Raw genomic sequence first — 25,974 nt, forward strand, 5'->3', positions numbered from 1 at the left:
AGTCGAGGTGTTGTTCTCGGTCCAGTCCAGCCGGGTCACACAGCCGAGCTCTTCAGGGAGAATATTCTAGCACCAAACTGTGAACCACATCGTGTCTGCTGCCCGAGCCAGAAACGTGCACAGCCGTGCACTGAGCAAATGCTTTGAATGAGCAGCCGGCTCCACGTGTGAGGGCACCATCGCATCCAGGTGTGAGGAGTCAGGAGGTCTCAGAGCGCACAGATAGAGGACATTTCTGAGAGCATGCCAGCGTCCCTTTGCTTTCCTTCACCATGTCAAAACTGGAAAGTTCTGGTCACATCTCATCATGTCATATTACATCAACTGCTGTTCCACATTCCTACCAAACCACTTACTTACTATCATGCAACTGCTGTGAATCCACTCTCAAATTAAGTTGCCTTGTTCTGGGGAAGAGAAACCAAAACTAAGCAGGAGAAGCAGCAGCAGGGCTCATCATTAAATCCACCAGACTTTTCTTGTTCTCTTCAAAATACTGACCTCCACGCAGCAGGCTGGGGGTTAGGCTTCAGCTGGGCTTCAGCTAGGCTTCAGCTGGGCTTCAGCTAGGCTTCAGATAAGCTTCAGCTGGGTTTCAGCTGGGCTTCAGCTAGGATTCAGCTAGGCTTCAGCTAGGTTTCAGCTATGCTTCAGCTAGGATTCAGCTGGGCTTCAGCTAGGATTCAGCTGGGCTTCAGCTGGGTTTCAGCTGGGCTCCAGCTAGGATTCAGCTGAGCTTCAGCTAGGATTCAGCTATGCTTCAGCTGGGTTTCGGCTAGGCTTCAGCTGGGCTTCAGCTAGGATTCATCTATGCTTCAGCTGGGTTTCAGCTAGGCTTCAGCTAGGATTCAGCTATGCTTCAGCTAGGATTCAGCTGGGCTTCAGCTGGGTTTCAGCTAGGCTTCAGCTATGCTTCAGCTAGGCTCCAGCTATGCTTCAGCTAGGATTCAGCTATGCTTCAGCTAGGCTTCACGTATACTTCAGCTAAGATTCAGCTGAGCTTCAGCTAGGCTTCAGCTATGCTTCAGCTGTGCTTCAGCTAGGCTTCAGCTAGGCTTCAACTGTGATTAAGGTGGGTGGGGGACCAATGTTGAGCAAAGACAGAGCTCAGATGTGTCATCCAACAAGGATGCTCACAAAACTTGCAAACAGACACAAACAATCATGAGGCAATCGCACAGTAACGAGGACACGACAACAGTAAACATGCAGTTCAAAAAGAATAAGAGTGGAAAATACAACAGGAAACAAGGACGAGGTGTTGGATGGAAGATTCTGTCAGAAGAGAAGAGACTTGAGAATGTTGAAAGCACATAAACACAACAAAGGAACCTGTGCCTGCTGCAGACACTGTATTGGTTCTAGTATTCACTGATTATAGCAATAACATCATATTAGCATTACTATTGTTATGTTTGACGGTGCATCTATAGGTAACCAAACTGCACTGATATTAAAGAGATCGAAACACACACGCAAATGCTTAAAGTTAAATGTATAAATGTATTCCCCAGCAGTTTGTGTGAGCGGTGCAGTGACGCTCCGGTCATGTTTAGATGGTTTCCTGGTCCGGCTCACGCTCTGGGGTGGAATCAGGATGGTGCGAGGAGCAGCACCATCAGTGGCACTATAATCAGCTGATATGTGAATAACGTCAAGCACACATGCAGATCAACCTGCAGCTCAAGATCCTTCCACACACTCATGACACGACTGACAGAAGTCCTTTATATTTCTTCAATCCTTTAATCTTGTTTCATGAAATACACTGTGATAAAACATTGTATAATTATAAAAATACATAGAAACACAATTATAAAGTATTCAGACTGTCCCTGTCGGGCACATACCAGGATAAACTCAGGTATTACATCAGCTACCACAGCTGAATCTCAACATATTCAGGTTGTGTATCTTTCATGGTTTAAACCTTTAATTATTATTTAAGTATTTAATTATTGATGAGTTATTTCATTAAAATATGTCATGTTGAATATGTTCATATTTATGATTATTATGTCGTCTTAATGACTGTCACTGAAATTACAATAACCTTCATTCATTTTACTCGGGGGGGGGCGCTAAGTGAGAGCTCGTTACCGGTGTTCTCCACTCTAACTGCACGTCGGCGATATTTCAAAACAGACGTCTCAACCCTGCTGTCCCACTTCTTCTGTAGGTCACAGCATTTCTGGACTGAATGGTGAACCACCGGTCCAAATTCTAAAGATGTTCATCTTACTGGAAACTGGAAACTAAACCCAAAGAGTTCCTAAAATCATCCTGAGCATTTTTGTCCTGCTGACAGACAAATGAACTATCAAGTGAATGTTCCATGTTCCGTCATCAGTGCTGCTGCCAACACAACTCAGCTGGGTCGGGGATTTCATGGGTAACTTTTACTGCTTGATTCAGCTGCAGTGGGAATAAGAGGCTTGCAGCATGCAGCTTAGCCTGCTGCTAATCACAGGGAAAGTCACGCCGTCCTTGTACTGCACAGCTCTTTAAAACACAGTAGAAATGAGACAGCAGAACATATTAGGTAAGGCGACAGCGTTACAGTGGGCTGGGACAAAAGGGAATGAATTCAAAAGTAGAGACTTTTGTGTCGTCTGCAGCAGACGAGGCTGCAGTGAACCGGGCTGACAGCTTTACCACAGGTAATCATGGTCTAAAATCATGCTAGCAAATCCTCTCTGAGGTCTAGCAGCGAGCTAAAAGTGGTAGCACTGTTTCCAAATCAGGTGCATTTAGAATGTGGCCATGTGTAAGGTGGTTTAGAACAGGACGTTTGCTGATCCCTCAAGGTACGAGGCCTAATAATACGCTCCTACCACGCAGGTATGGCGCTCCTCCAGGTGACAAAATATTGGAAACACAAGGTAATGACTGACCAGCAGTACAAAATGTGTCCCTCATTAAATCTCGCAGTGACCTTGACTCACACTTGTACATCGCTATTCCACACTAGGCAAAGGTGCCAGCTGCGACAACTACAAGTACTGCAGTATTCTTCTGCTAACAGCACAGCGTAAGCACACGGGAGAGCAGTGAGATGATGAATGATAACTATCTGACCATGACTGTTGATGTGTTAACGTCAATATGCGTGCGTGTGCTCCCTGGTCCTGGGGGACATGGTCCAGATTCATTCACCACAGCAGTAACAGGACACTGGCCCTGTCAACTCATGTTAGCCTCCATGAGCATTACATGTTAGCATGTCCCATGGATTACTTCACCCTGCCTTGAGGGAGCTAACAGTTAGATCAGAACACTATCAAGTCCAGAGGGAGTTGGGTTGATCTGGAGAACACTAAACGTGCTGTAGTCGGGATCAGACACGCCAGCCCTGCTGTGAGCTGTTGTGTGGGGAGAGAAGGTTGCATGATGCCGAGATCGGTGAAGATTCTCAGTCATTCCGGTCGCGGTATCTCCTCAGTGCTGTTGTAGGCCACTGGACTGCTTCAGTTTTCTTTAGGATGTTTCACCTTCTTCAGATCTGGACTGAAGAAGCCTCTTGAATGAGAGGATGAGATCATCCATCTTCCAGCTCTCTCCCTCCAGAAGAGCAGCTCAATTATGATGACGACCAAGTCCACAATGCAAATACTGCAGCCTACTTTTGACTTCACCGCTCACCCTGCAGAGCACAAAGTCGAAACATCAGCTGCTCTCGTGTCGGGTCAGGAGAGCTGCTGATGCACACACATGCAAGTTCAGAGGGAGATCAAGACCTAAATACGCACCTGGTGGTCAGAGGAGACACAAAGGCGAGCGTGGACAAGAAATGAGGAAGTCCTGAAGCTGATCTACGACTTTAGTCACTGGCATGTTTCTGTGACAGTTACACGTCAAAACAGTGACATCAAAGGTCACGCGTCTGCGCCACTGGCAGTGTGCAACAAAGCTCAGCTTTATTTCAAGGACAAAGATGACAACACTGCTTTTTGTAATGTTTATAAAGTTACAAACAGCTAAAATTGTGCTCTACACAACATGAGTCAAAGAGCACTTTGGTTTTGGTGGAACAAATAACAACAACAAAAATACACACAGTCAAATGTTTGTTATGAAGGCCAGCTGGCCATAAATAATCAAGCAAACGAGTGTTCCAACGCGTCCAGGCATGAGGCTCTAGACAGGTGCTGTGTTCATCAGACGGATGGATTCTGGAGGAAACCACGTCCTCTACCTGTTAGTGTAGCACTTGCAGAGGCAGAACTGCCCCCCCATCAGGAACATCAGGAGCATCTGGACCCCCCCCCCCCCCCCCCACAGAGGTCAAGCATGGCGGGAATGTCATGTACTTGACTCTGCTCCCAGACTGAGCAGCGCGTCTACCGACAAGGTTCTAAATATCCTGAATTATAAAAATGTTGGTTGTTTCTTGCACTACGATAATTGACTGATTTCTAATTAATTATTAATTAATTAAGAATTAATTGATTTCTCTTTCATTTCATCCGCTTCAGATGACAAACTGTGACTAGAGCTCAGCTCTGGATCAACCCCATTCCACCTCCATAAATGTCTACAACAGCATTTTCACTGAGTGACATTGACATGGACTCTCTCTCTCTCTCTCACACACACACACACACACACACACACACACACACACACACACACACACACACACACACACACACACTGCAGCTGCCTCCAGTGAGATCCAGGAAATTGTAAAATGTGCCATGTTAGAACAGTCTGGAAACACAGTGGACCTGAGAGCACCCGAGGGCACCTGAGGGCACCCAAGGGCACCTGAGAGCACCTGAGGCAGCAGCGTTACCCTGCAGGCACCCAGCAGCAGCAGTGCATCCAGTGGAACAGATGTGGCTGCAGATTAATTCACACACCTGAGAGTCAATCACAGGTTGCACTGACCTCATAATGTCAGCACAGCAATTAGGATAAAAACAAGCAGAGGGTAGAAGAGGGAGAGCAGCAATGCTGATCACCGACTCAGGATGACCGCTTGCTACTCTGACGACTGGATCTGGTCAGCTGATGGACAGCCACAGCCGAGGTTGCCCAGCTTGTCTGCAGCAGACGCCATGGGCATCATCCACATCTTTCCCCTCCAATGTTTGTTCTTTCCTTCTTTCTGCTCCCTTTCATTCAGGATTTAGGAACTGTTCGCGTTTGTTTCTTTTTCTTTTATCAATGAAGGGAGCAAACTGTTAAAATAAGCTAAAACCAGGCACTGTGCCCAGAGGATCCTGATCCGTGTCACCGGCCTCTTGCCAATACGCAGCTCTCATATCAGACCCATAACTCAACAGCTGCTTATAATGTAACATGTTTATAGGTTGCATGCAGAGTGCCTGGATCTGGTTTCTGGTGACTGCCCCCCCTTCACCTGCTCACTTCACATGTTAGTGAATACAGAAGCCCAGCACCCCTCATGACAGCACCACAGCCAGCAATCAAACCATCCAGTCAACCACTGGGTTTTGGGAAGTTGTCAAAGATGATTGACTCGTTCCTCCCGATGGGGAATCACTCTTCCATGTCACAGATTCCCCATTTTTCAGCACAAAATTCACCTCAAACAGAGGTGCCACAGTTCAGTGAGCCCACTGGTCGAGACACCCTCAAACTGAGCTGAAATTGATAAGTAACATAATAACAGGATGTGTGTGTGTGTGTGTCCACTGAGTGGAACCTAATGCAACTTTTCCTTCCTTGTGGAGCTGAAACATTGCCGTTAACAGGTACCCTGGACCCTTGCGCACTGTGTTGAATGGTTCCTTTTCAGTTTCGTGTATTTTGAAACCAGTCTCTACCAGCTTGATTGTAAGATACTTGTTACCTCAAAGACACATTTAAACCAAGACCATACAACATCCTGGTGCTTTCCCTGTAAACTGACCTGCAAGTGACTCTGTTGTCAGTCGGTTGAAATCAAACATTCGGTGGTCACTGAATTTCTGTTGGCGTTAGAACAGATTTAGAGGTGAACGCTCACCCAATGGGAGGCCTCTGCAGTCCCGTCAGGGTTGCATCGATGGTGAATATCTGGTCATTCGCATCGACCAGCGCCTCAGTGGACCTCATCCGGTTTGATCAACAAATTAAATCACAGATGACTTCAATGCAGTCGCTCTGTCTGCTCTCCGGCCGCGTGTGGGCAGCAGGAGCCTATGATGTCACCCCACCTTCAACCTTGGGGTTCTCAAAATCCACAGTTCTGTTCCCATCAGGGTTTTAGCTTTTTCCGTATGTTGCTCTGAAATACAAAAAAATACAACATTTCGAACATTTTGACACTCATACAATTTACTGATTAATACCAAGTCATTCTGTGTCCTATCAGGAAAAGACATGAAGTTCAAGCTTCAGTCAATTTTATTTAGAAAATAATCAAGAAAATATTCCAAGAAAAGCTGGAGTCAATGAGCCACCTCTGCCTGTGTGAGTGAGCAGACACACACGGGCCATCTTCAGTGTCCCTGAGGAACCAACAACTTGCTGTTGCTATGCGTATTGAACCAGTTGGCTTTTTTACAGTTTGGTGTGACATCACCAGCGAAGGAAGTCCAACAACACATTCACCACCCTCAGGTGGCCAAAAACACAACTCCACACATTGCTGTTGTCCAGCAACTGCTGGTAAATCATCGATGAACGGCAAACAGGTTATTCTGAGAGCTACTGAGTGTGTGCGCGCACGTGTGTGTGTGTGTGCGTGCGTGTGGTTGATCAGTCTCACGATACTCAGCTGTTAGCCAAATGAAATGATTTCTGCTTTCACATTTTCTGTTGGGTTCTGTCATTGATTTGTGGCAGGACTAGAGTGCAAGGAGGGGGTGATGTAACTTTGTAGTCCGACAGGAAGTGACCGTCTCCATAGGTTCCTCAACCACGATGATTTGGAAGATTGTTAGCCTTCCAGGTTTAGTTCATCAAGGTCTCTTTATGAATGAATTGCTTTGATGATGCTGGAAACCTCATTGCAATGGTTAGCATTACTAAGCTAACATTAGCCTATGAAGGAATCACACCACAGTCACATGACTTCAGTGTCACCGCTACTAAGCTTTAGGCTTCTTCTGTTTGCACCCTGATGACCATTAATGACCTCCACAACCTCAGTAGTTAGACGCTTGTTCGCAAACACAAGTGTCATATTTATTCATCTATTTCTTGCTGTACAAAATGTTAAAATGTCTTAAGCTTCTGTTCCTTATTTCAGTATTTAAGTAAAAAGACACTGACTTGGAGCCCAGGGAACCGGATGTTCAGCAACTAATTTCTGGGTGTCAGAATTCATCCCTGTGACCCTGTGTTATAATGCTGAAGGAACCCACTGATCGGTGTAGAAAAGGTGAAACCTCCTGCGTAATGGTTGATGAATGAGTGCAGGTGGATGTGATGGGAAGTACTGGTCTATGTGGGCTCTTACATGTCCCATGTGCAGGTGCGAGGAGCCTCCCTGTGGTATGGAGCGGTAGATGATGACTTTGTCAGAGGGGGAGCAAAAGTAGAGGCATTCACCATGAACCAACCCTCCTTCCCTCACGTTCCCTGAAGCTCGTGCTGGAGAACACCTTGGTACAGTGAGTAGGGATGTGTTGAAGGCCGCCCCACTCACTAGTAGCAGACCCCCTTAGGTCTTAGCTCAGCACACAATCTGACAGTGACGGTCCATCTCAGTCTTGTCCGGTCTGACTGAGACACATCATTGTCCCGTGTGTTCCGGATCATTTTACAACTGCACCACAGAGCCAAAGCAAAAGCATCATTCTGCAGAGACTCGTCTCACTTCACTCATCGTGAGGACCCTGAGGACCCGTAGCTGGTGTACCAAGAACCCTGGTGATGAGGACAGGCAGTGTTTCAGGAAATGAATGAACAGAGAGCTCTGGAACTTTCTACAAGACAGGTAGAAACGTCAGATGCTGCTTTTGTCATCCAACCAACTATAGTCAAGATGTAACTATGATTCCTTCAGAGGAGTTTAGCCAACTTCCGGTGCTGTTTAGAGGTTTAAGCAGTGAGTGATCGCATGTCACAGAAACCAGGCCTTTCATGAGCAAAACTATTACACATTAACTGTGTTTTATTGATACGCTGCAATTTAAATTGCAATTTGTATCAATTAGTTCTTACATTTGTATGGTGTTAGCTGAGCAAACCACCTATTTGTGTTTCAGCCAGTGGCGAGTGACTGCAGGCGAGCAGTCAGGAGCAGCGCTGACTGAAAATACTCTGGTCTGAACCCTGTCCCTCCGTGTGGGGTTTAAAGAGCATTCTTTTACATCACAGTCCGTCCATCACCTTACATAAGGGAGCGGGATTCCCTGAGCCTGTCGGTTATTAGTGAAGACAGCTGTCAGTCCTTCTGTCACCAGTGGAACCATGAACCACTTCCCCTGGAATGTTGACAGCACAGGACGGATGAACACACCCAACGGCGGGCGGGTCAGAATTCATCAGCACAAAGCAAACGGTTCAGTTCTGGTTCTCCTTCAGGTAGAGAGACACCGAGGATATGCTAATGGTGAGGTGAGCTCCTCCGGTCACTGTGGTGATAAATGACCAAGCATGCATCCTATTTATAAACCACTAAGCTGCACGCTGTGACGGTGCTGTAAGCTGCCTAACACTGCTGGAGTTAACTCATGGCTCATTGTACAAAGACAGGAAGGGAGAGTGTGTGTGTGTGTGTGGGGGGGGGGACACATAAGACACTAGGATCTGGAGGTACTGCCAGTCAGAAGTCAAATTCATGAGGTCGAGGTACATGTACAAACAAGTAGCATTCACATATCCATGGTTAGGACGCAGTAGAGACAAAAACTGAAGACTGAAATTGTTTCATTTACATGCAGCATTTGTCAGCCTTAGCGGGCAGAGCAAACGTATTAAGGACTGTGACTCATTCAAATACCTAACAATGACATCTGAGTGTGTGTGTGTGTGTGTGTGTGTGTGTGTGTGTGTGTGTGTGTGTGTGTGTGTGTGTCCTATCAGCACAATATCTCTCCACCACTTAGACAGATACAACAACCCATCAGCCCCATTAACGGCAGATTCATCACTGGTGGAACAGTTTATGCTGAAGAGAATCGACGAGGGACAACTAGCTGTGATCAGGTGCACCTTCACTACAGCCTGTTCAACCACAACAAACATCACAAGAGCAAGAAACACCAGAGAGGAAAACTGCCTTATTTATAAACTAAACAATATGGAGAGAGGTGCTGTTAAAAGGGCAACTCAAGGAGTATTAAAAAACACAACATACCCTTCCGACGAGTGCTTCCCCTGTGCTCCATCTTTAGGAGCGGGGCTGAAAAGTGGGCTGGAGGGGGGTCCTAACAGTAGTCCCTGGGAAACTCCAGTAATGGGGTCCAAAGTATAGAGATATTGCTAGTGAGGTGCAGAAGTCAGGAACGCTGCCTGTGCTGTGTGGATAATGTGAGGATCAGCTATTTCTGTGACCGTGTGTGTGTGTGTGTGTGTGTGTGTATGTCCATTTGTGTGTGTGTACAGTGGACTGCGATGACGATGTCAGCGGCATCAGCCATGCATCACAAAGCACCCTTACCCTCCCACCGAGACATCACACACACACGCACGCGCGCACACACACACACACACCCCTCTGATCCCTGCTGCACATACACTGAGACTTGAGCGTGCATGTGTGAACACATACATGAGGTGGGAGGAGCAAAGAAAGCGAGGGAACAGAGTGGAGCAATAGTAAGCAATAGTTAAGCAAAGATAGGCAGCTTTAGGGGGCGTGGCTTGAGAGCGGTGGATGGATGGATGCACATGTAGTGCAGTGATGACACAGTGAGAAGAAACTCAAACAAGTGAGATAATTTCATGCAAAAACTGCATTTTTCCCCAAATACAGTTTTGGCAGCTTGTGGTGCTGCAAGCTAAGAAAACATTTGCTGTCCAAACTAGAACCTGACACACAATCAATAACTGGGCACTATTTTAAAGCCCAGGTGCTGCTGGGTGAGCAGCTTCATTTACGATCTGTCCTCCTGACACAGGTGGAGATGGCAATCGATCAGCGAGCGGAGAGCCCACAGGACAGAAACGGAGCCATCCTCAACCCTCCAATGTCAACACTTTCAATGCTCGCACACGACACAACACCATTATGGTGAACATCACCGAGGCCTGATATCTGGTGATTATTTTTCTGATGAATCAATTACCAGCTCAGGCAGTGAAAAGCCAGAATGCCCATCACCATAGACCTGGAGGAGGCGGCCCAAACCTCAGGGAACCCTCCGGCGAGTGCAGCTGGAGCTGAAGACTAAAACCATCCCGGTACCACAGAGGTGGTCAGATTACTTTAGTTGGGTTATTAATGGATCTACTTATCATTCAAGCACTACATGTCGCAAATATGACTTCAACACACACATACAAGAATCACTTATTTCATGAATATTGAATAATAAACACTGATTTCAAAGGTGGTCGCTGTGCTAAAATATAAAGCATAATAGCATTCGTCTCCAATATTTAGGACAGTGAGTTTTCTGTCGGAAACATTTTTCTGACATGAAATCAAAACTGACGACTGGGCTGCACAGTCACATCAGCAGATACTGGTCATTATTTTGGGTCATACTGGTGGGTTTAGCTGTGTTTTTGCATAATAAGGAAACAATGCACTAATATATGATTGACAGCTTTTCCAAATCATCTGGAAAATAAGGACAAGGGCCAGAGTGGACAGAGTGTAAAAATCAATACATTCTTCCATCTGTAAAGATCAGCTACAAGCCGACGTCTGGTTTCAAAATGAAAAATGCAAAAAATAAAAAAGCCAAGCCCTCACTGCCACGCACCCGTAGTCACTGCATGTGTCTGTGGGGAGCTTCAGTGCAGCTCTGCATGATGACCCCTGGTCTGAGTCCAGTGAGACGCTCTACCCTGATGCTGTGACGAGCCCTCGGATGTACGACCCCACCTTTGTCTTTGCTGCCCATTAATCTGTCTGTCTTAGAGCATGTGAAGTGGGCACTAATCACTTAACCAGATTAGACTAATCCTGAACTTTTTATAAAGCAGCAGCCATGTTGAGGCTGCAGGGGAGAGGAAGTAATGGCTTAGAAGCTGCTGATACATTTGTGCCTGTATTTCTTCTGCCGTCTCCTGGCCTCAGGCTGCCTGTCGGTGGGGGACGCTCCATCTCCAGGGTGTTGACTGACGGTTACTGAGGAGAGCCGTGGCTCCAGGGCCGTGGATGAGAAGAGGTGGAACCTATGAAGTCCCCAGAGATCAGTCACTCACTGAGGATAAAAACATGCACCCAGTAATGTAGGATGCATGATATAATAATTCAACATCAGCAAAGAGAAGTGATTTGATGATGAAATCATCGGCTGTGACGTCCACCGAAGCCTCGCCAGCCAGTGAGAAGATAAACTGAACATCTGCTGAAGGCATCATTAAACTGACAGATGTGTCAAGGCAGAGCTTAAAGAGGGGCTATCAAATCTCACAGTAAGCAGGATTTAGGAGTATCAAGCTCCACTTGGTTTCATGTCAGATGGCTGCTGTTCTAGCTATTTTATCTGTGTCTGTGCGTTGCACTTAATGATATCCTAAGCCTTTAAACCCTTCAGGTAAACAACACTGGCCGTTATGCAACACCCAGCATGGCGAGTGGGACCGAAAGGAAGGAGCGATGAGTGATACTGGCAGGCTGAACCGTGTTAAAACATCAGTGATGGAGGCGATCCTGACACCGAATCAGTCTGACAGAAATTGAGTGACTCAACCAGTCATGAGGTACTGATTAGCTTTAGGAGAAAACCAGCGTGGCAAAAACAAATCTTTTAACACGTCATGTATGAAAAGCAAATGTATGTGGACGGGTCTGAGAACCAGTGAGAGTACGTCATCAGGGTCAGCCGAGGTCACTGGGATCAACGTCAGTGCTGCTTCCACCTGAATCCTTAAAGCTGCATAACATAGTTTGGACGAGCAGCAGTGCCCTCTGCTGACGACAGGAGGTAAAATAAAGGCCACTGATGCACTCAGCCGGTTAAAGACTCAGCAGGAAGTATGACGACTGATGCTGACAACAAGATGGGAACAAAGAAGAACAAAATCCGTTTAGAGATGAGACGAAAAACTTTGGGTTCTACTGTGACGTCTTTCGTGACTTATCTCATGACCATCCACCACCTGGACCCACAGCAGCTGTGGACACGTTAATATGCTGTTAGCACTGCAGGTACCTGGCCCAAGTACCAAAGACCCAAACACACTCAGACTCCTGGGGCACATGATCCTGAAAATACACACTCAGTTGGAAATGTTCATGCCATGCGTCAGCGCCGTAAGCAGTCAAAATCCCTGCAAATGATATGAAGTGACCGTTCGCAACAACAACAGGTTAACACTTGAGGATAAATTACACACAGACACACACACACACCGGCAGGTCCGCCCTTCTCTAGATCAGAGGTTCCCAACCTTTTTTGCGCCATGGACCGGTTTAGTGTCAGACGGTATTTTAATGGACCGGCGTTTATGGTGAGGCGGAGAAATACAACAAAATAAAATGATACGGCCGGCATAAAAACTGTGTTTTTTTTCTGAAAATAATAATAAGTGTGAATCCACTGTGTACCTGTATGCATCCTTATAAGCAGCACCCTTGTAACATCGCGCCAACAGCTTCACATGAGTCGACATCCTCGCTGCCCTCAACACTCTGGCCGCTATGGTAACGTTTAAACGCAGCTTCAAAGTAAGATACAACACAAAAACAAAAATGAAGCGCATGAAAAATACAACTCACTGCGACGCTGAACCAGTGGGAGGCCTGAGCTTGTTCTACGAGTATCTGGGAGTAATGGTTGCTGGTGTCCAGTCTACTCCGTCATCATTTAGTTTTGGTTGCTGTCACTGCAGAAAACCCGGCTTCACACGGATAGGATGCTGGAAATGGCAACAGGGTTGTCAGTGCTGTTGCGGTGATCTCAGGTTTTCTGCCGTCACTTTAATCCAGAACACCAGCAGAGTTGTACTTTTAAGGCCGCCGTCATTTGCGATCCTCAGCAGTTGATCCTCCCTAGCATGCACGTGCTGGATTCATCTGGTTTGTTGACAAATGGGTCGCATATCCCTTCCTTGAAGGTTTGTGGGCCTTCTGTGGTTGGGAAGTAGCGCTCAAACTCTTAAAAGCAAAAGACAGGTGATCATGGACCAGCTGGGCGAACGAAGGCTCGGGCTCAGTCTTTTCCTCAAAAAAAAAAAAAGAGTCATAGGCCTTTTCTCCTTTGCAAAGAAGTTTTCCAAAGAAATTTGTTTTTTTGACGTGTCAAGAGAGAGACATAGACGGATATAATTGAGAGAATCCTGTCTTTACAAAATAAAACCTTGTTCAGACTCAGATAATAAATAACATAAGTTATTTATTCTTTCTGCGTGGCCTGACACCAAAAGACCCGCCGACTGGCACCGGTCTGTGGCCTGGGGTTTGGGAGCCACTGCTCTAGATGGTCTCACTGTCTGACCATTCAAAACCTCCTCCATCACAGTTTGACTGGTATCCCTCAGCGTGCTTTCAGTACAGCCTGGGAGCGCTCTGCAACATGGTCCAAAAATAAAATCTCAAACATATCACACCATTTACAGTCTGAATTGATTTTCTTGCTTTTTACGGAGTCTTTCAGGGCTGAAAATCTTGTGCTACTTGCAGCAACACACTCCAATCCCAGCAGTCTGCGTGCCTCGGAACTGTTTTACATGCCAGAATAAATTGGTTGAGCAGCGATTTGTGACAGAATTTAGATTTTAGAGAACTAGTCAGGAATATAGGCGGCCAATCAGCCCATGCAGGGATACGGCGGAGTTACAGATTAATTAATTCATGTTTATAACCTTGTCCTAAAACATAAAATTGCTAAGCTAAGCATTAAAAGTGTCGGCTGTTGCTGGCAGACATTTAGGGAACTGTGATCCTCAGAATGGTCCAAAATGAACTACTTCAACATCTCCAAGTTGGTTCTGCTCTCACACTCAGCCTCTTCAAAGATTTCTGAACTAACTTGTGGTGAGTACATCGCCTCGTGGCTTCACTTTCATACATTTCCCCTATTTAATACTGTAATTCTGTTCCACTCAACGTATACATGTGTGTGAATGAAATCCCTAAAATAGAGGCTCCTCACTTTGTGTGTGTGTGTGTGTGTGTGTGTGTGTGTGTGAGTGTGTGTGTGTGTGTGCAAGTGAGGCGGCTAATAGCTGACGGTGTTGACCACATCCAAGGATGGGGGCAGTTTACAGCTGCCAAATGCAGTGTGGTTCTAACCAGACTTTTACCAAGAGCTACTTAAATCATGTTTACTGGTTTGCTGATGATTCCACTGGCAAAGTCACTCATGTAGAAGAATAGAATAGAATAGAATGCCTTTATTGTCATCTGTCTGGCATCAATCAGCAAATTTCACATCCACTTTTAATCAGGAATTTAAACTACTGTAACGGCTCATAGTGGAAGATAACGATCATCTGGGGTTGTTGGTGGGTATGCCAGGCTGAAACATGGAGTCTTATTCCTGCTTGTTAATCACCTCTGAACGTGACGCTGTAAACACACTGCAGAGACCAGGGCGAGGAGCAGCTCACAGTAACTTGCTTTGGAAATGTGAATCCACATGGAAAAGTAAGCAGACAGAGAGAGGAAAAAAAGAGGGAGGCATTTAAAAAAGCACTAACCTGCATGCCTACTGGTCACCGTCTTATCAGACACACCATATTGAGAGCTGGGAAGCTGGTGGGGGTGGGGGGTGATCAGTGAACAGGAAATAGGAAGCAGCAGACTCAGAAGCCCTGACTAAACAACAGGACTGAAAATGATCATTTGGCAGAACTGCTAAAGATTGTAAAACACAGTCGTTTCACTCACACACACACGCACACGCACACACACACACACACACACACACACACACACACACACACACACACACACACACAGAGGTTACGGCTTAATAGCTCCTCTGGCAGATAAAAGCGGCTGCAGATAATTTGAGATGTCATGTGAGTTTCATCTCAGGTGAGACTTGAAAATGTCTCACCTTGAACAACCCGACTAGATCTTTCTGTGCCCTAAAAGCTCTTGGTGTGACTACACTACGACGACTCAAAGCGCCAAGCTACAAAAGGCAGAGCGGAGATTTGTAAAGGTAAATATCAGTGAACGGCTACAATGCAGATCAAGCCAAGTGGGGCAGCCAACACAAACAGATTCAAGCAACGCTGCAGGGCCACACTGAACACATGCTGCACTTCTCTGATAAGACCCAGAGTAGTGGAGGTCTCCCTGGGTATACACCTGAAACCTGGACCTGGGACATGGCCTGGACATACCATCCACCATACCAGCAAGTTATAGGCTCCATCCTGGCTGAAACCACTGGAACAATAATGGGACTGGTACTGATGTGGAAACCTCATTAGCCTCGGTTATAAAAGTTGTTTTTGTCTCATAGACTTTTTACAGTGTGAACACAAGCAATAATTGACACAATGGTGACTGGGAAGTTGAATTACGCCGCACTAAAAAGTCACACTGGACTGAAAGATGGTAGCACCTCTCGCTAAATAAAGCAGCTTCATGGCAGTGCAACAGAGGCGAAGTCAGAGTGAGCAGCACAAGAGGGAGGGAGAGAAAAGCATGACAAATAGACTTAAACAGAACCAGCCACTTGAAATAAACAGGAAACACATGGCCAGGACAGATGACACGCACTAGGTATGCTCACCTGCTCACAACACACAGGGTTTCTTCTTCACTCCATCAGGGCAGCATTACTAAGCAACCCAATTAGCTTTAGTTTAGCTAGCAGCTTATGAAAGTGAGTCACCACCTTTGCAACCACTGAAACCTCAAATAAAAATAAGCTGAAATAACTCTTTGGTGAAGCTTAAAAAGGAATTCAACGTGGCCAAAGTGTAGTTGTTGGGCTGCACTGAACTGTTGCTTCAATCTCGACCTCAGCCGCGTTCCACAGCATCTCGGAACATTCAGGCCTCTCCCCTCCCCTCCCCTCCCAAACCAGCCCTTGCCGCCCTCCCCTACTGATGCTGCCATCACTCCCCTTAGCAGCACTGTTGAAAGTATGTCCACCCTAATTCTGAAGTGCTGTGAAAAAGAAGAACCGTGACCTGGATGAGGGAGAACCGTCACCAACACGTCCGCCCTACAAAACAGAGACACGTGTCCAACGTTTACCTTCCCAAAACAAATGATATTATATCTGCTTTCAACAGAACAACTGAGCCTTGCATCACCCACTGCATGATTTTGAAAAAGACAAAAGAGTAGGGATGGGTTAAGAGAGCCGGCCCAATTACATCACTGACCACCAGATCAGCCAAAAACTGAATTCTCCAGTAATAACCAGGTCTCAACCACTCAGTCGCCATGTATATTGACAACATACAGACTTCAGTATTTTTGCTTTGAATCAATCCACAAAACCATCCAGTGACACTAAATACACTGGTATTATTGGAAAAAGGTGGTCTGGAGGTTTAGTTTGTTTCAGGAGCCTTAAATTCAGTAAGGATCAGCTTGAGTCAGAGGATCAGGACACGACTACCGTTGACAAACCCAATCAGATACGAGGCCGAAACCTCTCATGCTGGAGGACAAAGTTATGAGCAGCAGGCAGGGAGGAGGGCGCACACTGAAAATGAACTGGACTTGGACACAAGTGACTGGGGAGAGTAAGTTTAAAGCTAAAGCTAATCACAGCATTAGCATATCAAACACATCGCTACAGCCCAGAGAAGACTCTGGGGTTTTGGAAGGGGACGTTCTCCTGGAATGTGACAGTAGCTGACAGGAACCTTCTGGTCCACTGGAAGGAGCAGTTTTACCTCCCCAGGGCCAATCTGAAGCATGATAATGGTCATGGTAAGATCTGCAGTGAGTGACAACAACAATCAACTGGGTTTCTGTTGTTTTAACAACTGAGGTCACAAAAACACTTATCAGATGGTTTTGTTGACTAAAGGCAAGCCGAGCTCTTCTTTTGGGTTAAAACGGACGAAGGCAGCTTTCTGCTGAGCTTGTGAACGTCTTACTGCCTGGTCATTCTCTAAAAATAAAAGTTTGTCTGTATCTGCTGCAGCTTAAGATATTGAGGAGAAGCGGTGAGTAAGCTGAGACACCAACCCTACTCAGAGGGGAAATAAGCAATGAGTACAGAGATAGAACCTTGAACCGGAAAGAGGGAACTAAAATCCAATGAGAGACGGGGTCCATTACATTACAGCAAAGGGGTGGGGTTTCACCTCCCCCCACTCAGCCAACGGGAAGCCAGCCAGCAGGCTAATCAATAACAGTAAGTGCTATTTGACATTAGTCCACGCTATCCGACATGCTCATGAGCCAACGGTGTTTTCGTTATCCCGGATCTTCCTTCTTGAATCACGTAACACCGCTCTCATCAAATAGGATCACGTTTACATTTCGCTCCCAGAATGAACTTGAGCCACAGCAGTCGAAGCTCCACACTTCAAACCAGCAGCTAGAGAGAAGAGAGGCCGAAGCCTGCTGCTGTGTGACCATCATAGTAAATGCCATTCTCTCTGCAGTCCAGCAGTCTGTAAAATCAGACCCAGCATGCAGCCGTAATTACAGCGCCGCAGCAGAAATTAAATACTGGGATCTGATTTGCTGAGCACCATGTGAAGTTCTATAAAAGCAGCAACTTCACTAACAACAGCCTGGAAAAAATATAGACTGTTGGAGAGGAGTTTGTTTAAATAAGCACTCCATGACCCTTCCATGAGTGCCTCCAGATAGGTGCAGATCAACCTCACCGCCAGCTGGAGCTGCATGAACAAACGCTCCACCACGAAATCCATCTGCTGGGGTCTGTCTGTGTGTTGTAACACAAGATGGAAAAAAGGGGAACGTTTTTGTGGGTTTCAGGATTAAAGCATTCAAAGTAGTAGGTTAAAGTTCACAAGGTGAGGTTTTTAATCACTTCACATTCATTCATCAGGCTTCCAAAAGTGCAGTCACGGCCGCCTCATTTGCATCCTATTTGCTGTCGTTCACTTTCTGAGATGATGTATTTACTTGCTGAGGTTCAGCAGGGTTGGCACAGGGATATGCGTCATTCAGGAGGTGAAGCCTTTACGAAGACATTTTGATAAGCACTTGTTTGTTACAGCCCGAGGTTCACTGCAAGGTCTTGGAGGGCTGTGCTGCGCTGGAGGTTACATGCCGATGGTAATCAACAGGGAGAGATGCTAGCAGACCAAAGCCACGGCCACTCCAATTAGAGCATACGTGTTGGCACTTTGTTACAACGAGGGAAACTGACAATATGGAGGACCGTGTAAAAAAACATAAATGGAAATATGTAGATGAGCGGCGGCATGTGTACGGACGGAGTTAAATAAAGGAATGTAGGAAAGAGATTCAGGCCAAAGGGGAAACTTTGAAAATTCCCGTCAAACTCTTGTGAGCAGCGTGTGAGTAAACCCTCATCTCACGAGTGCTGCACTGAAAAAACAATCCCTGAATTTCAGTCTCCCTGACACACTATCCTCCCATCACTTTATCCACCCACACCAAACAAAACATAAACATGTACAACACATGCACATTGGGTCAGTTCAGACTGGATCCTGAATACTGGAACTTTCCAGAGACTTCCTCTCTTCCTACTGTCCCAACAGAAAAGAAAATCTGAGGTGTAAAAGTTTCAGAGGCCGGTCTGATGTCCCTGAGGGGCGGAAGCAGCCAAATAAAGCGTAAAAGCAGCTTGACAAACATATTTATCTGAATCACCATGAAGCCGGAGCTTAAAAACAACTGCCCCCACCTGTGGCGTCCTCCTCTTCCTCTTTCAGGACGTTGCTGTCATCCACATCTTCCTCTTGATTTGTCTTCTTTGTCTTTCCTGCGTTGTCCTTCACCGGGACCACCGTGAAGTTGGTGGGCATTTTTACACCATGTGCTTCCTCTCAATGCCTCCTGTTTGTCAAACTCTTATCTCTGCCTGTCCTTTCTCCTCCCTCTCTTTCTCTCTCTGCTCCTCTCCCTCTCTCTCTCTCTCTCTTCCTACTTTGCGCAGCTCCCCCTCTCACCTTCCTTCTTGCTCTTGATTTCAGTCGTGTGTTATTTTCATTCATTCAGACACACGGTGTTCTTTTGTTTTCAGGGCACACGTCGGGTTCTACTTCTGAGTTTTGCTTCTATCGCTAGGAGACTGCCGTGTAACCTCCTGCCCCAACTATCCAAATAAGGAACAGCAGGTCTGCCCCTCCCAATGGGGGGCAGAACCAACACACACTTTCTGAAAAACATGACATGCATATGAGGGCGTGTGTAGGAGAGGATGCATGTGTGCCTGAGGGCAGTTTCCCTGCTCAGAAATGTCGCTGTCTCACAAACAATGAGAAACGAGGAAGTCCAGAGCTGCTGCTCGGGTTCTCACAAACTAACACACACGTATACATTTCCTCACTTCCTATGCAGTGTTATTTGACTCCTCCTGCAGTCAAGGAAGGCGGGGCTAATTTTAAGACACTAGTTATCGACATTCACACATATAGATGGCTTACACACATGAAAATTCGAACACACAGTATGTGTGTCTGTATGTAGCAGCCCACCATGCTGGCTCTCCCTTCTTTACTAAAGTCTGAAGGACGGACATATTCGTGAGAAAGTCAAACATCAGCTCATGCGTGAGGGAGAAACCAGAACATCTGCCTGTTCATTCAAACACCAGACGTGCCACTGCAGTTGTGGTACACTGTCACACCCCTGCCTTCGGTGTGGACTTCCAGCTTGTGTACATTCACCAGCCACTGTGCATTTCTGCTCATTTTGGAACTCATCTGCAGACATCAACACTGGCTCAGTCATTTCCACAGGGTGAAGAGTGCACAGAGAGTGATACAAGTTCCTGGTTTCACTCCAAGCAACCAACCCCCTCCCGTGTGAGGGAAAAGAAACAGCCTGAGGGTGAGAAGCCAGATCAAGGCAGATGTACACATCCTCCAGCATGAAGTCACTCTCTTGTTCCATTTAGTTAGAGAACAACAGGAGTTCCATCAAGCACGAGCCGCCCATTCTCTCCTTTTAGTCTCTCAACGTGACGACGTATGAGATCAATACGGTCCACAGCAGGGCGGGGGCTGCAGGAAATAGGAAAGGGAGGAGGTGGAGCAGAAGACAGAAGACCGGCAGACACAGTGACCAACTTACAGGAAGGCGTTTTCTCTTTTACTAGCAGTTACTTCCAGACAATAAGCCCCTTGAGATGAACCATACAACCTTCTTCAGCCTTTGCAGCTCATGGAAACTTTGTGGTAGCTCTACTTTACCTCCTGACCTCTGTGAATAATCCAGTAACATGGAAGGTGATAAACACACACACAAGACTAATGTGGTCTGATGGTTTCATGAGGTGTGAGGCATGTAGTGAGCAGAGGCTGTAAATAATCCTTAAAATATTGCGTGAAGTCACTAGCAAAACATCTGATGCTCCCTCCAGTCAAGCACCATGACATCAGATCAGCCAGGGGACTCATGCTGCAGCTCTGAGAACCATAAATTTCACTTCAATATCAATTGAACTTTTTGACATTTGCATGAATACCTGGAATATCCTAGCAAGCTTCACTCCTTATGATGCAGTCAGAATTAGAATTAGCTTCCATTGGGCTGGCAAGTTGTGGCAGCAGCTACGTTGAGTTATTTGCTCATTTATTTCTGGCTGGTAGCACTTGGGGGATCAGTGAGTCCACCGATCAGTCGTAGTAGAGCTGATCAATAATTAGTTGGCCACAAATCATGTATTCCCCATGTTGTGGAGCTTCATTAAATATTGTTTGATTCCAGAGCTAATGTCGCTAAGCTAAGGAGTGAGTCCTGCGCATCTTTGCTGATCTGGGGCGCGTGAACAATATCACTAAACCATTCAACTCGTATCATGGTCCAGTAAAAGCTGTGGGACGGAGAGCGAACCTGAACCTGGATCAGCGCCAACATTGCAATATCTGATCAGTCAATATCGCCAGAATTTGAAGCCTATTCAGATATTCTGATCCAATATGGCATCTCTGGCGTTAGAGACCACAAGTGAACTGGTACACCAAACATAGTGACGTAAGAGTGGTAGCTGATGCAAGTCTAACACCTCTGGGAGTAAAAGTCTGAGAGGATTTGGAGTCCACATTTTAAAACTATTCCTCTTTGATGTCAATTTAGCATAGCGACCTCAAGCTAAATTGAAACAATGACAATTATGCAATTCATGATCGAATCAGCAAATTTATCATTGAATCCCATCATTAAGCAATACATTAATAGACTATGAAGTGAATCATCAGTTGCAGCTCTCGAGTGAAGCAGACGTGTGTGTCACAAATAACCAGCTATGCTAGTCCAGAGAAGCAGCAGAATAGGCACCAGTGAGCAGATATGAATGAATTGGACACGCCTCAAATTCACTTGAGCTCAGTGTCCTGGACGTGGACCTTACATAGGGCCCCTGATGTTTAGGGTATCTTAAGACTTATTGTCCCAATCTCACGTCACAGAGACAGGAGGCTCAGTTCCAGGATGTGATCTAACAAGGCTCATAAACTCTTATGTGGTACGATGGTAACAGAGCCAGCACTCATCTGTTTCCTGTTCAGTGGATGAGCAGTGATGTAACTGGTATTTGCTGATTAAGTGGCCAGACAGTCTGACTGCGTCTCAGCGACGGTCCGTGAATCAGGCCTGGGGAACACTTACCCTTTCATGAGTGAGTTTAATACACAATGGAAGCAGTGTATTGTTGTTTGTCAGCCAGTCAGACTGCATACTCAATGTGACATACGCAGTTCTCACACTTGTTAACCACGTTCTGATTGATGGAGTCTCAAACAAGGTGTACAAAGTGGGGTTTTTTTTGGTTTTCATATAATTTCATTCTAAAGCCGTCGCTGCAGACGAGTCTTAGGAAAAGAATGTAATCAGATTACCGGGGAGTGCAGAGCAACATCCCTTGTAGACCTGCTATTACTTCTCTTCATTACTTTTGAGTCTGGACATTGGAGGAGTAGCTCCTGAACCGAGGTAGAGCCCCCATGTTTGGACCAGATCTGGCTGACAAGGTTGCTCTGCAACATTTTGGGAACTACGCTTAATATTCATTCATATCCATCATTTTTAAAGCCAGAGCCAGAAGTTGATATCCCTCTCTCCTTTCTGGTGTGGTAAAGAGCTCAAGGCCTCCTCTGGACAGCTGGATGCTAGTTAGCTTAGCTTAGCTGCAATGAATGCATTATTCTAAAAAAACATGAGTCTATTTGCTTGGTTGTCAGGAAAAATGCACACAAATTGCAGATACATTTGAAATGCGTATTTCTCAACTCAGAAAACTTGAACTGGCATTCAAAAACAGAAAAAGCACATATTTGTGCAGGCGCTGTTTATGTAAACCTGGACAAGGAGAAGTCGCCAGCTGGACTTAACTGGGCAACTAGGTACAAGCCTCCTTTTGGATAATTACACATGGGCGATTATCTTTCAGCTGGCTGATGCAATGAGTAGCTTCTCATTTCTTAAACAAAAAAGTGTCTGAAAGGACAAATTCCGTGGTGGTGGAAAAGATGTTGGTCTGTTTGAGAAGGGTCAAATCAGCAGCGTCAGGCAGAGAAAACACTTCAGGAGACTGCAGAAATTACTTAACTTGGGTTAAGAGCTATCCAACGCATTTTCAAAAACTTGAAGGATGGTGGGAAACCATTGCCTTTGAGGAAGAAATGTGATTGGAAAAAAAATCCCGATTGATTGGGATCGGTGATCATTTAAAGGTTAGGTGAAATCAAAAACAACAGTAGAACTCAGAGCTATGTTTACGGGTGAAAGTAAGAGATTTCCACACGCACAGCCTGAAGGGAACTCAGGGGATTGGGACTGAACAGCTGCGTAGCCTCAAGAAAACCAATAATCAGTGAGGCTAACTGGGAAAGAAGGCTTCAGTTTGCTAAGGAGCATAAAAATTGGACTCTGCAGCAAAGGAAGAAGGTCATGGGGTCTGATGAGCCCTGGATGATGGGTGCATCAGGGTAAGAAGAGAGGCAGATGAAGCGATGCACCCATCGTGCCTGGTGCCTGCTGGACAAGCCTGACCCTCATCTGGGGTCACTGCAGTTGGTCAGGTCTGGGTCCAGCAATATGATGCACCCAAAGAATGAGGCCAGCTGCCTACTTGAATATACAGGTTGACCAGGTTATTCCATCAGTGGATTTGTTCCTCCCTGGTGGCGTATTCCAAGATGACCATGCCAGGATTCATCATCATCAGGATTCATTGTGAGAGAGTGGTTCAGGGAGCACGAGACGTCATTGTCACACATGTCCAGACCTTAACCCCACTGACAATGTGCTGGAGACGGCTTTGCGCAGTGGTCAGACTCCCCCATCATCAGAGGAAGATCCTGGTGAAAAGTGAACGTAATCCTGGACGGAAATAAATCTTGTGACACTGCAGAAGCTGATCAAAACAATGCCAAAGTGAATGCATGCCGTAAACAAAGCCACAGGCGGTCCAACGGAAGATGAGAGTGACCCTATTTTTTGGGGGTGGGGGCTAGGCAGTGTGCGCGTGTACACACACACACACACACACACACACACACACACACACACACACAAATTCTGCATCCACCATCTGTGCACGCTATTCTAAAAAATCAGTGCATTTTGTGGTTATATAATTGCACAGGCAGGCATCAGGGTTGCGAGCAGCATCACTCTACATAAAACCTCGCACACAATGAGTTTAGCTTTCTCTCCCAGAGGGGAATCCTCCCACTTCAGGTGAATCAGGGGACAGTAATAACTGTAAAGTACACAGGTCATATTGTAAAATGTGGGTAAATTGTAAAAGTTAAGTTTAATTAACAAGATACAATTGTAGAGCCTTCAGTTAGGACTGGTTCAGGTAGCTCTGAACCATTGATAGCTATGCTGCTACAGGCTTAGACTGCTGGGGGACACATCAGGTTACATGGAGCCCTCCCCTCCCCTCCCCTCTCCTCTCCTCTCCTCCCCTCCCCTCTCCTCTCCCCTCCCCTCCTCACTATTACTTGTTGCACTTTGTAGTTTGGTCTTGGTGTCTTGCAGTCTCTCTGTGTTTCCACAGATCCACCGGAGCTCCATCTCTCTCCTCCAACTGCCGCCTGCATCGCCCCCCCCCCCCTTATCCCCTACTATTACACCGGCCTGCGCTCCCCTCCCATGAACCAGTCTGCCATCCAGTCCCCCATCAAGCTGGCTTGCTCTCCCTGCCTCCCCTTCCATGAACCAGTCTACCATCCAGTCCCCCATCAAGCTGGCTTGCTCTCCCTGCCTCCCCTCCCATGAACCAGTCTACCATCCAGTCCCCCATCAAGCTGGCTTGCTCTCCCTGCCTCCCCTCCCATGAACCAGTCTACCATCCAGTCCCCCATCAAGCTGGCTTGCTCTCCCTGCCTCCCCTCCCATGAACCAGTCTACCATCCAGTCCCCCATCAAGCTGGCTTGCTCTCCCTGCCTCCCCTCCCATGAACCAGTCTACCATCCAGTCCCCCATCAAGCTGGCTTGCTCTCCCTGCCTCCCCTCCCATGAACCAGTCTACCATCCAGTCCCCCATCAAGCTGGCTTGCTCTCCCTGCCTCCCCTTCCATGAACCAGTCTACCATCCAGTCCCCCATCAAGCTGGCTTGCTCTCCCTGCCTCCCCTCCCATGAACCAGTCTACCATCCAGTCCCCCATCAAGCTGGCTTGCTCTCCCTGCCTCCCCTTCCATGAACCAGTCTACCATCCAGTCCCCCATCAAGCTGGCTTGCTCTCCCTGCCTCCCCTACCAGAAGCTTCCTTCTTCAACTGTTATTAACATTTCCATGTTTCTCACATTTTGTATTGTAAACTGTTTTCTTGTCTGTACCAACATCTCCTGCACGTCTGTCCCTCTTGGGTGAGGGATCCTCCTCTGTTGCTCACCCTGAGGTTTCTCAGATTTTCCCTGTTAAAGGTTTTCTATGGAGTTTCTCCTCAGTCCATGTGAGGCTCTGAGGGCAGAGGAAGTTGTTATGATGCCATGAAGCCTGGAGACAAACTGGTGGTGAAAACAGGCTACAAATAAAACTGCCTTGCCTTGCCTTGCCTATTAACCCATGAGGTTTACAGATAAATAGCAGTCATGAGGCATTTCATCACAATACAACAATGCAACATACTACATATCACACACATATCCTGGGGGGGTTGCACAAACTCGGGCTTCAAAGGGACTTCTTGGTGGGGAGCAGATGTTGCACAGTGTTGTTTGCCTTTTCAGAAACATTTCTCTAAAGATACATTTGACACTGTATATACGGTTTCTATTTGTATATTTCCTCCTCCTGTTTATATAACTGAATGCTTCCTAATTTGGTATTTTTGACTTAAAATCAGGGCGGCCTGGAGGAGCAGTGGTCCTCCCTGTGGCCCCCCAGCAAGAAGGTTGTGGGTGGAGCCCTGGCTGCAGCACGGGGTCTTTCTGGGTGAGTCTCCATGTTCTCCCTGTTCCTGCTGGGTTCTCTCTGGTACTCCAGCTTCCTCCACAGTCCAAAGACATCAAGAGGGACCAGGTTAATCCAGACTCTAAATTGACAGTAGGCGTGGCTGGGAGAGCCAATGGTTGTCTGTCTCTGTGTGTTGGCCCTGCCATGGACTGGTGACCTGTCCAGGGTGAAGGCTGCTGGGATAGGCTCCACCCCCACCACCCTCAACAGGAGAAGAGGGAGAACATGGAGGGAGGGGTGGATGGATGATGGTCTACATGTGTGGCACTAATGCTGAAACCTCCTAGTGACACCAGTGTTGCTCTCCTGGATGGGTGGACTTTTTTTTTTTTAAACAAACTGAATCCGTATTCTTTTAAAAGCTCACCTGGATGAGGAGTCTTTGTGTTTCTGTCGTCTTA

The 25,974-nt window shown here is 46.5% G+C and overlaps 1 protein-coding gene across 7 annotated transcripts in view; it reads right to left on the minus strand.

Annotated features, from left to right (window-relative positions):
• Window positions 1–25,974, minus strand: part of slc12a7b (solute carrier family 12 member 7b) — a 76,060-nt gene that overhangs the window by 33,963 nt on the left and 16,123 nt on the right. The window contains exon 1 of one of the 7 annotated variants that reach the window (XM_086191975.1): window positions 18,846–19,254. The exons of 4 other annotated variants lie outside the window; for them this stretch is intronic. In XM_086191975.1, the coding sequence (XP_086048101.1) occupies window positions 18,846–18,966 (121 nt within the window). In that variant the 5' untranslated portion in view covers window positions 18,967–19,254. Of the gene's footprint in view, window positions 1–9,256; window positions 9,461–18,845; window positions 19,255–25,974 lie in introns of those variants that run through there. 2 more of the 7 variants (XM_086191980.1, XM_086191979.1) reach the window with 2 other exon arrangements.

The sequence above is a fragment of the Aulostomus chinensis genome, chromosome 21 (assembly GCF_037954235.1).
Source record: "Aulostomus chinensis isolate RoL2024-O1b breed Wild chromosome 21, RoL_Achi_v1.0, whole genome shotgun sequence".
NCBI lineage: Eukaryota > Metazoa > Chordata > Actinopteri > Syngnathiformes > Aulostomidae > Aulostomus > Aulostomus chinensis.